The sequence below is a fragment of the Gracilinanus agilis genome, chromosome 4 (assembly GCF_016433145.1).
Source record: "Gracilinanus agilis isolate LMUSP501 chromosome 4, AgileGrace, whole genome shotgun sequence".
Lineage (NCBI taxonomy): Eukaryota > Metazoa > Chordata > Mammalia > Didelphimorphia > Didelphidae > Gracilinanus > Gracilinanus agilis.
This window is the reverse complement of record NC_058133.1, coordinates 467389244-467401269: the sequence shown is the minus strand read 5'-3', so window position 1 is coordinate 467401269 and position 12026 is coordinate 467389244. Positions and strand designations below refer to the sequence as shown.

General features: G+C 40.4%; 1 protein-coding gene across 1 annotated transcript; it reads left to right on the top strand.

Annotated features, from left to right (window-relative positions):
- Window positions 1-333: 333 nt before the first annotated feature.
- Window positions 334-10157, top strand: NHLH2 (nescient helix-loop-helix 2). The gene is made up of 4 exons (XM_044675529.1): window positions 334-399; window positions 8033-8284; window positions 8694-8844; window positions 9742-10157. The coding sequence occupies exons 1-4, from the start codon at window positions 334-336 to the stop codon at window positions 10155-10157; spliced, it is 885 nt and encodes a 294-aa protein (XP_044531464.1).
- Window positions 10158-12026: the final 1869 nt, after the last annotated feature.

Sequence of the window (12026 nt, the reverse complement as noted above, 5' to 3'; positions counted from 1 at the left end):
AAGAGCCCAGAAAGCCTTTGCTGTTGATTAAACCATCTCCAATGCCTGTTGCCAAGGTGGGGCTTATTTTGGTATGCTGCTTTGTACTCCAAATCTACCCTGGTGCAATAGATCTTTTGTGCTGCCCTTCTAAATTGTTTTGGGCTGAAAAATAATTTTACCCCATCTTTTTGTGGGTTGTACTGCTCCAAAATTTGTTTGGGGGCATTATGTCATAGTTTTGGGGAGGGTAATTTAGTATAAATCAAGTGTGTCTGTGTACCTTTTCTTCCATCATGGCTCCACCCTCCAAATATTTTTTAAAAGAAATATCTGCATTTGATTCTAGAAGCCATGAGGAGCCAAGAGATTCTTGAAGAGAGGAATGACATGGTCAAACCTGTGCTTTTAGGTTATCATGTGAGCAGCTATGTGGAGGATGATGGGAAAAATGGAGAGACTTGAGGCAGAGAGATCTATTAAGAGGCTATTTGCAATGGTCCAGGCCAGACTTGTTGAGGTCTCAAACTAGAACCGATGGCTATTTCAATGGAGAGGAGACACCTGCAAGAAATGTTATGCAGGTAAAATTGGCAATTGGTTGACTATATAGGGGAAGAGATAATGAAGGAGTGACTAAGTCACCTAAGATGCTTCCTAGTTCACTAGAAGGATGATGGTACTAAGGATGACAGAAACAGTAAAATTAGGAAGGGGATATTAATAATGGAAAGATAATGGATTCTGTTGCCAACATATTGAGGATGGAATACTTACTATATATTCAAGTCAAAATGTCTAATAAACCAAATGATGACGCAGAACTGGAGATCAGGAGAGACTATAGGTTTGGACATAAAGATCTGGGTTAAGAATCTGCTGGCACCAACTTAACTTGGCTCAAAAGAGCCCATTGTTAAATTTTCATTGTGAACATTTACATCTCACAAGTCTATAAATGCTACAATTTAAAATCTGGTTTATTGTGTTGTTGATTGTTTAGACTTAGGGTGATGGAGAAAATGTTAAGAATGCAGATAAAATTTTAAATTGTGTCCTAAGTATATTTGGGAGTGGAAGAGAACCTGTTTTTAACCATTTGCCAGGACATCACTGGATCTGAAAATCTTTTGCATAGAGCTGATAAATGTGTATCTGAGATCAGAATAAATCACTGAGAGAGTATGAAGAGGAGGAAGAAAAGATAATCCAGGAAAGAACCTCAGGATACAATAAGAATTAGGGAGTTTGACATGGAATGTATTCTTTAAGGAGAATGAAGAGGAGAGGCAGGAGAAGAACTTGAACAGTCTAAGGAAATCCTATAAAGTAGAGAGTTATAAGAGGAACAATGTGGTCAACAGTGGCAAATACTATAGAGGTCAAAAAGGATGAGGATTGAGCAAAGAATATTGGAATTTGCAAAGAGGATATGATTGGTAACTTTGGAAAGAACAATTTCAGTTGAGTAATGAGGTTATATGCCAGAGTGAAATGGTTTAAGATGTGAGAAAAGAGTAAGTAAAAGCAATGAGCACAGACAGATTTTTAAAAGGTATTTTTGTTATTTTAAAATTTTATTTATTGTTAAATATTTCCCAATTACATTAAGAAATTTAGTGTTCATTTGTTAAAATTTGAGTTCCAAATTCTCTCCTTCCCTCTTAATCGTTCCCCACAAACCCTCAAGAAAAATAAAGTGAAAAAAGTTATGCTTCAATCTGCACTTAGAATTCATTATTTCTCACTCTGAAAGGGCATAGCATTTTTCATTAAGGGTCCTTTGGAACTGTTTTATATTATTGTTTCGATCAGAGTAGCCAAGTCTTTCACAGATGATCATCATTACAATATTGTTGCTACTATGTATTGCTGTGTGTTTATACTGTTGGAAATGTTCTCCTGGTTCTGCTCTCTTTATTTTGTATCAATTCATCTAAGATTACCCAGAGTTTTCTGAAACCTTTCTGTTCATCATTTCTTATATTATTCTGTCACAATCATATACCACAGTTTGTTCAGCCATTTCCCAGTTGATGAGTATCTTCTCAATTTCCAATTCTTTGCTTCCACAAAAAGAGCTGTTATAAATATTTTTGCATAATTTTGACAAATAGGTCCTTTTCCCTTTTCTTTTATTTCTTTGGATTATAGTAGTCATATTGTTGGATCAAAGGGTTTGCACAATTTTGTAGCTCTTTGGGCATAGTTCCAAATTATTCTGCAGAATGGTGGTTGGATGAGTTCACAACTTTACCAATAGCACATGAGTGTCCCTGTTTTTATGCATCCCTTCCAGCAACTGTCGTCTTTTTCTGTTATGATAGCCCATCTGAAAGGTGTGAGATGGTATCTTAGTATTGCTTTACTTTGCATTTCTCTAATCAAGAATGATTTGGAATACTTTTTCATATGAATAAACGACTGCTTTGATTTTTTTCTTCCAAAAATAGCTTGTTCATATCCTTTGACCATTTATTAACTGGGTAATGAATGTTAACATTTATAAATTTGTTTCAATTCCTTATGCATTTGAGAAAATGAGACCTTTATTAGAGAAACTTGATATAAAATTTTATTTTTTCCAGCTCCTCATTTTCCTTCTAATTTTGGCTGTATTAGGTTTGTTTGTGCAAAAGCTTTTAAATTTCATGGAATCAGAATTATCCATTTTACTTTCTCTAATCCTCTCCCTTGTTTCATCATAAACTCTTCCCTCATCCTAGTTTTGACAAATAAAATGTTTCATTTTCTTCTAATTTACTTATGATAACATTCTTTATGTCTAAATTGCTTACCTATTTTGATCTTATCTTGGCACACAATGTGAGAGGTTGGTCTATGCCATTTTTTTTCAAATTGCTTTTCAATTTTCTCAGACATTTTTGTCTGATGGTGAGTTTTTATACTGAAATTTTGGATCTAGGGGTTTATCGAACACTAGATTATGAAGGTCATTTACTACTGTGTATTGCATACCTATTTTATTCCACAGGCCCACCATTCTATTTCTTAGACAGTGCTAGATTGTTTTGAATATTACTATTTTGTATTATAGTTGAAAACTGGTACTGCTGAGCCATCTTTCACATTTTTTCCAATGATTCTTTTGATATTCTTGAACTTTCATTCTTTCAGATGAAATTTATCATGATTTTTTCAACCTCTATAAAATAATTCTTTAGTAGTTTGATGTTTATGGCACTGAATTAACTTAGAAAACCTTTTCATTTTTATTATGTTGATTCAACTTACCCATAAACAATGCATATTTCTCCAGATATTTAGATCTAACTTTATTGTATTTATAGTGTTCATATAGTCTTGGTTTTGTCTTGGCCATAGACAGATTTTTCTTAGAGTTTGGTTAAGAAAGAAAGGAGAACTATAGAAGCATAGCTTTAGGAGATGACAAAGCCAACTGAAGGATTTTTTAAAATGATGATTGAGGGGTCTGGCATACCTGTAGGCAACAGGGAAGTAACAAATAGATAAGAAGATAACAAAGATTAGGGTGGATGTGATTATAGAGAAAACTTTCTAGGGGAGAGAAGAGAGTATAGGCTCAAAGGTACAAGTACAGGTCTTGGAGAGAGGAGGCACCTGGGTATCAGAAGACCTGAGCTTATATTCAACTTCAGACATTTAATGATTGGGTGGCTCTGGGTAAATTACTTTCCCTCTATTTGCCTCAGTTTTCTCTGCTACTAAGGGAGTTATAATAGTAACCGCTATTTCTGAGGATTGTTGTGAGGATAAAATGAAATAATTGTAAAAGACCTTGAAAATTGTAGAGCACTACATAGATACTAGCTATTTTTATTAGCCATTATTCTTTCATCAGAGACATGAATAAAGGAGAGAATGAGAGATGATGTCAAAGAGTTTTAAATTGTGGAATGGTAGAAGAGAAGAGGAGACTCAAGAAAAATGACCCCTGTTTTCTTAGTAAAATATAAGATGAGGTCCACTGCTAAGAAAGTAAGAGTGTGTGGTGTGAAGATAGGAAGCTGAGGAGAGAAGAAAAAGTTGGAAAGAGCCTCTGTGAGTAGTATGATAGAAAATCAGTTAGAGGAGGAGAGGAAGATTGCTTGTGTTTCCAGAAGAACCCATTTGAGATTAGATATCATAAATTTATCATGGACCAATTAGAATAATTTTATGACTTCCTGTTTAGTCATAGGTTAGATAAGAGTTACCTAAGAGAAATGATCTGTCTATCTATCCATCCATCTATCTATCAAGATAGATGATGTCTATATCTATGTGTATATGGAGAGAGAGAGAGGCAGAAAGAGAGAGAGACAGAGAGAGAGACAGACAGACAGACAGAGAGAGAGAGAGAGAGAGAGAGAGAGAGACACAGAGAGACAGAGAGAGAGACAGAGACAGAGACAGAGACAGAGAGCAGGTTGGTACAATAGAAAGTGTGTTGGATCTAAAATCAGATGACCTGAGTTTGAAGACTAACTCTTCTACTTATTACATTTGTGACCATATGTAAATCATTAACCTTCTTTAGACCTCAGTTTCCTCATCCATAAAATGAGTTGAACCAGATGATCTCTAAGATCCTTACCACCTCATGTCATTCTCCTATAATTCCAGAGAGTACAACAATGTAATATCAAGTCGATTAAATACGGAGCCAAGATTGGATGGGTAAGGAAGTGAAGTCAGAGCTGAAGTGATGTCCTGGAAAGCTAGAAAAGCTGGTGGGGTGGGGAAGGGAAGGAAATTCTTAATCTGTCTTCTCCAATGTTTCTCTAAGAATAAAAAAAGGTATGCAAAGGAAAAGCCCTACAACTCTGCGAAGCCCCAAAGGGTAGTTCCCAGCAGGCAGCTAGTCACATGCCCCACCCCCTTCAAGTAATAGCTTATTCATGAGACAAATAGAGTAAAAAACAAAAAACTATGAAGGTGGCTCCTCCTCTACAAACTTCCCTGGGGATGGAAGAGAGAATTAGATTCATGATTTAAAAAACAAAAACAAAACATAAAATGTCCCATATTGTAATTAGATCACATATAGTTAATCAAATGATTGTTAACATCATTAAAAAAAGAATCAAAACCACTAAAAAGACTGAATTAGATTTTCCCCTTTATTGAAAGGCATATGCAAATTCAGGTTCACCAGGTTATGTAGGCATTCGTAGATACTGCCGATTTGTTCATGTTTACAACATCTTAGCACTATATGTTCCACCGAAATGAAGGCACCTGCCTGCTAAAATAGGGGAGAAGGAAGTTGGATCATCAGCACATGTGCCATGCCATATTTTAACTTGAATAAATGAGCGAATGAACGGGTAAACAAACATACACAGAAAGGCAGCATGTTCTCATCTAGTGGTCATTAAAAAAGAGTATAACTGAATTCTGATCCTAACTCTACCATAGACCATCAATCTTTCCATCTATGAAGAACTTATATGACAATTGAACACTTTCAAATAAATATTTTGATATCTACTCAACTCTGAAAATTGACACAATAATTGCTTATCTGAAGAAGAGATTTAGAGGCATACTTCCTATTGAAATACATTTCAATGAGTATAAAGTGAGCATTGTTGAATAAATGTTAATCTAATGCATGGTACTTAATGAATATACACATATTTATTTCTTATTTTAAAACATACATACATTCTTGAAAATATTAAGATATACATATGTTCACATAAATATAATTTAAGGAATAAGATTGTGTAATATATATATATATATATATATATATATATATAAATATTTCTCAGGCACACAAGCTTGTCATTTTCCATCAAATTTTTAAAAAGCAGCAATCCTATGTTGTTGTTGTTGTTGCTGTTTACAATATGTCAGAAGAGTTTTTCCATAACCAATATGTTGTTTATTTGCACCTAAAGACTGCATCACTCATCATGCAAAAGATAAATATTCTTATGATATCTGTAGACTCTGCGTAGAGGCTAAGGTTTATGTCACGGACTGTTTTCAACTGGTATATTTTGTGGCACAGATTCAATGGGAATCTGATCTGCTGAAAATATTTGGGCTGTGAAAACTCCCACACTGTGACAGATGTCAAGTCCAATTAAGTGACTCATGTCCAGGTTTCTGTCCAATAGGATTTCCCATTAAATATCAATTTAGGGAAAAAATTCCATCCTCCTTCTTAAGCCTTTATCTCTTACACCATCTCTAGGCTGAATCAATTGGTACCAGGAGAGCCAAGAAGCCACACACGGATCTCTGCTGTTTTTTTTTTTTTTTTTCCTCTGCTCTACCACCTCTCTCCAGTCTTTCTCCTCTTCACTGTCACTGTGACTAGCGGGAGACTTTCACTTTTCATCATCCCAGCATCTTCAAGCCACTGACTATATTTTTATTACAAGGTAAAGAAAAGGGATTCTGGGGTGGAAGGGATGTGGGGGGGAGGGAGATGTGATGTAGCCAAGCCTTGAAGGATTTAAAAAATATATTTCTATTTATACATATAAATAAAAGAGGCCGAAGAAAAAGGGAACATTATTCCCGAGTTACAGTATTGTGTTTCTGGGAACAGGAGAGACACCGGCGGAACAAAGCCTTATCGAGGGGGGTAAAAATCCTCACTTCTGGCAAGATCGCATCTCTGACCAGCATTTATCAGTTTTTCCCCTAAGATTTATTAAGGGAAGGCAAGGAGTACAACAGGAGAGAAATCTTATCCTAACCATCATTCTTATTGATCTGTTGGCGATTAGAAATCAGTCTTTTGCTTTGATGGTGTTTATTTCTGCATCTCTTTTGTTATTTATAGAGACCTGGAAGCTGAGAAGGGGAAAAAGCACAAGACTTTTCAACAAATCATGTGAAAATCGAAAACCAGCCAACGAATTATTTTCTATATATATTTTTAAAAGAGAGAAAATGTATTTTTAATATATCCTCCAAGAGAACAGTCATTCCTATTCCAAACCGTGAAGATTTTTCTTCCATCACCGTGGCCAACAGAGAGATGACAATTTCGTTTTAATTTTTGAATATAATCATAATTTGTTGCTTTTAATCCCCTCCCCCCTTTCCGAGTTGGAGATTCTACCCCCTACGCCTTTCCTCTTCCCTGGAATTTTCATTCTAAAAGATCTGAGACAGGATCTTTGAGAAGGTTTTTTTCCAAGGTAAGTTTCATTCATCCCATCACTTCTTTAATACTTTGAAACTAATTGAGTTTGCACTGTTGGGAAAAGACAAACATATTTAAAGATGTCATTTCAGTTACTTTCCAAGAAAAAGAAATGTCTGCAGCAAAAGCTGTTTGGGGGTGGGGGGGGGATAGAAGGGAATCTAACACGCTGTTCGAGGGCAAACTATCAACTTTGTACCCAAACTACAGCTGTGGATTATCTTCTCTGGGTTTTCCAAGAGCTAGGGGCTTGTTTAAGTCTGTGGGAGAAGAGTTCTAAACACAACCGGCCTTTTAATTCATTGGGAAAGAGGCTGTCACCTCGAAAGCCTTGTTTCTCTCTCTTTTTTGGTTGTTTTTCTTTTTGCTTTTGAATGGTGCCTCTGAAGGCTAAGCTCTCTTCAGAGGAAGGAAAAACTACATAAAGAAAAAAAATATTTAAAAGGTATTAAACGACCAAATTGATACCGAGAGTACAGCGTCCGGAATGGTACCCAAAATGCTCTTTCTCGCTTTTGTTTTGTGGAAAAGAGCGCCCAGGTTACCTCGGAAATGAGCCTGGACTCCCGGGGCAATAGGCTCTCGCATTCAGGGTTTAGAGGATTATGATTTCCTAGGCGCTCTCTCCTCACTGGGATGGAAACACTAGCAGGTGGATTTCTGCGCTCAGCGGTTCATTTCTTTAAACCGACGAAAGAGTGGAAAAAAGGGGTGGGTGGTGGGCAGGAGGGCTATGAATTGTCGGTGGGCTCAGGAGTCTTTCCTTGAATGTGGCTCTAAGGTGAAGAAGCTGGAATTCCAAAGGCGGACCCGAATTTGAGTCTTTCCCCAGTGTTTTCGTGTTTTGGGAAGGAGTGCGGACTTCGGATTCTTAGCCCGGGCCTCTTTTCGAACCCTTAGATCTGCTCCAAGCACCCTGGGGCCGTGGGATATCCGAAACTTAACCCTGAGATGATGACTCGGAGATCACATTTTCTGTATGAAGGGCTAGAAGTCCTCCTTCCCTCTCTCCCAGGTTCTTTACACCCCCAGCTCCCCACGCCACTCTGTTCCTACATATCTTCCACCGCCACAGGCACCCCCTGGCTGCAGACCACCACATCTCCTCTCCAAGGTTATTCTCGAACCGCTGGGCGCATTGTTTTATTACAGGCAGGCATGTCTCTATAAGTTCCTGAATTTGTATTGCTGTCTGCATGACAGATGGTGCTCTGTGAGGCTGCAAGGAGCTACGAGTCAATTTTCTTTTGAAAGGCGCCTCCGCGTTTATTTATTAATTTATTTACTTATTATTTCGGAGCTGGGAGAGGGCGGTGATTTGGGGTGGGGGAATCACTGCTCTCACACCCACCGCCCCTCAGAGCCCATTCTCCAAATCCTGGAGCCAAGAATGGCAGCGGCCCCTCCCTTTCCCACTCGCTCCCACCCTCCAGCACCACAGCCCAGCCCAGTCTAGCCCAGCCCAGCCCAGCCCAGTGCGTTTCCCTGAGTCCTAGTTCCCTTAGCTAGGCCTGGCCAGCCTCACACTTGGTCTCTTTCCTCTTTCCCTCCCCTTGCCTAGGCTCCGTGGGGCACTTGGCATCTTTATGGAAGTCCTTTCCTGTTAGGAAGGGAGGTCGGCCGGGATCTTAGCGGATGCTCTAGGCAGAGCCTTTCTTGGGCACGGGGCTCGGTGCGCTGGAGCGGGCAAGCGAGGCGAGCGAGGCCTCGAGGTGTGTGTGCCAGGCACATGTGGGGGCTGGGCCCAGTTACTCCTCCGTATGGATTGGTTTGTTGTCCCTAATCATTCTTTGTGTTAATTGGGAGTGGGAAAAAGAGGGAGAGATAAAAAAAAGTGGGGAGGGAGGGAGGAAGAAGAGAGAGATGGAGATTGTGAAAGAGTCACTGATAGAACTGACAGACTCTTAGAAACTGAGATAGAGACAGGCAGACACAAACAGAAAGACAGGCAGGCAAGCAGCCAGCCAGCCAGCCAGACAGACAGACAGAACCTGAGACTTAAAGAGTCGACAGTTTTGCGGTCCTAGAACAAAAATCCTGTCCAGAGTCGGGTGTGCAGCCCCGTGTGTCCGGGGCTCCTCACTGATTCCTTCCTACTCCCACCTCTCCTAAGCTTGCCTCAAGGGGCTGGGATCTTGGGCTCCTCTCTGGAGTTGGAGCTGCGGCCTGTGGGAAGCTGCCACCAGGGTCTCTCCCCAGCCCAGAGAGCTCCACTTGCTCCTCCGCCGAATGGCTCGCTGGTTTGGGGGGAGGGCGGCCTTCAAAGAAGTGGGTCGCCTCTTGTGCCAGGCGGCTTCAGCCTCCCGCCCCTGATCAGCTTTGTCCTCTAAGCGCTCCCTCTTTTTTTCTCGGCTCCCTTTCCCCTCCCTCGGTGTCTCTCTCCCCAGGGCCCAGTACCTGTTTCCGTCTCCCTCGACTAGGGTCAGTGACTACGGTCTCTCCCCAGCCCCTGGAAGCGGAGGTGTAGGGGGTTGGGGAGAAGGGTCGCTGACCCGTCCGAGAGAGGGTACGTGTGCACGCATGGGCTGGGATGTCCCTAGGGCGCGCCCCCCTCCCTATGAAAAAGAGGGATTGATTTCTTTTTGTTGTTGTTTTAACCCCACCCCCAGCTTCCAAAATGATGCTCAGTCCCGACCAAGCTGCCGACTCCGACCACCCCAGCTCTGCACCTTCCGACCCCGAGTCCCTGGGCGGCCCGGACGCTAAGGTGCTGGGCAGCGTGTCGGACCTGGAGCCAGTAGAAGAGAGCGAGGCTGATGGCAAGGGCGGCAGCCGAGCCGCGCTCTATCCGCACCCGCAGCAGCTGAGCCGCGAGGAGAAGCGCCGCCGCCGGCGGGCCACCGCTAAGTACCGCTCGGCCCACGCCACCCGGGAGCGCATCCGAGTGGAGGCCTTCAACCTGGCCTTCGCCGAGCTCAGGAAACTGCTGCCCACCCTGCCTCCGGACAAAAAGCTCTCCAAGATCGAGATTCTGCGCCTGGCCATCTGCTACATCTCTTATCTCAACCATGTGTTAGACGTGTAGGGACTGGAGGCCGGGGGCAGCCGGCTCGTCTGTCCCCGAGGTCCGGACAGACTGAGGCGGCCGGGGCCGGAACAGTGGTATTGGGGTTGCAGGAGGAGGACGCAATGTTGCTGCTGCCGCTGCCCAAAAATGACTTTGAAAAGGGGAGAAGCTGGGAAAATATTCTGCCTAGGGAGAAGGGAAAGGTGGGGGGCCATCCCTTCTGACCTCGATGGGGTGGGAGGGAAAAGGGGAGCATTGCGATTGCGATTGCGGGGATGCAAAAGGTTTTTTTTTTTTTTTTTTTTTTTTTTTTTTTTTTTGGTGGCGGTTGTTGTTTTTTTTTTTTTTTTCCAGTCCAGGAGTACCTCATGAACCCCAGCTGAGATAGCTACTTCCAGGTCCCCCCCTCTTCTGATTATCTATTACTTTCCCTTTGCATGGGTCAGCTTGAGCTAACTTGAGGGCTTGCATTCTTTCACCCTGATGGGCCACCCCATCTTTCCTTTTCTCTTTTCAAGGATGAAGGCAAAAGGATGTCTTAGGCTACTGGGAATTTTTCTCACTGAAAAGAAATCACCCAACATTTAGGAAAAAATAAAAACCTCTGCCACTGTGGAGATTAAAAGCCCACTAGGATGGGAAGGAAACCTTTCCTTATTGTAGTGACAAGAGGACAGTGATGTAGAAGACTGGCAGACAAAAACAAACAAAACAAAACAAAACAGAAAGTTGAATATTTTGCAAGGTTAAAAAGAGAACCAGGAGGAAATAAACACATTGTGAGAATATTTGAACTTGGTAAGCTCTTAGCTGCAAGATACAAATATAGAAAGAGAAAAATCCATATTTAAGTGGATAATTTAATATCAAATTGCTTTTTCAGGCTAAGTGCCCCTTTACATATCCAAAAACATCTACTTATGACCTTAAACATGTGACCCATGGGTGCAGTTAGAAAAAAAAAAGAACTATTTTTTATTTATGTTATAAGGAGTAGACTATTTTTTTCCAAGACATTTATTTTTCAGAGTGGTGATAATTTTACTTTGGATACTTTGTGCCAATTTATTTCTATAGTCGAGTGTTTACACTTTTTCCTGTGGAATAATTCTGTCTAACTTTTTACGTGTTTGTTGGGGTTATCCAGTGATCTTCTTTTTGCGCCAATTATATTGCACTTGTATGACAAACGCTCCTCCCTGTTTCTAAACATATTTTATATATTCAAATGTTTGTTCTTGAAAGTTTTCTTTTGTGTGTGTGAGATCGACAACACTAGCACTTCACTATTATAGTTTTTTAAAAAGAATTACTCGTTGTTATTCTTCTCTGTAGTTATGTCGGAAAAAGTACTTTGCAAACAGTTTCTATAAGGAGAGTAGCTTCTTTGTGTGTGTGATGTATGTGTGTGGGATGTTTTTAGGAAATGGAGTTATTTTCCTAAAAAAAAAAAATCCAGAACTGCTTTCCTCTGTGACAACCAAAAAAAAAAAAATCTATAACCTGAATATGTTTCATGTTCTCTGCTGTGAATCTCTTAAAACAAGGAGCGCGTTTTAGAGACAAGAAAAAAGAAAAGAACACATCTGCTATCCAAAGATTTTAGTCTTTTTCAGGGTTTTTTTGTGTCTCTGTTGCTTTATATAATGCAATATTTTGTAGTGAAAATAGATATAATCTGGTTTCTATCTGACGAGTTTTTCATATCTCATGAATGGTGCGCTGTTTTGCATATAAATAAAGGTATCAAATACAACTCATTTTCTATTTTTTAACTATGCTGTCTGAAAACATGAAATGTACTGGAGCTGAGCATAACATGTCCTAATGGAATTCCACTCTTCAGAAAGGGTAAGAAGGTCTTTAGGAATCAATGTTTATGTGACA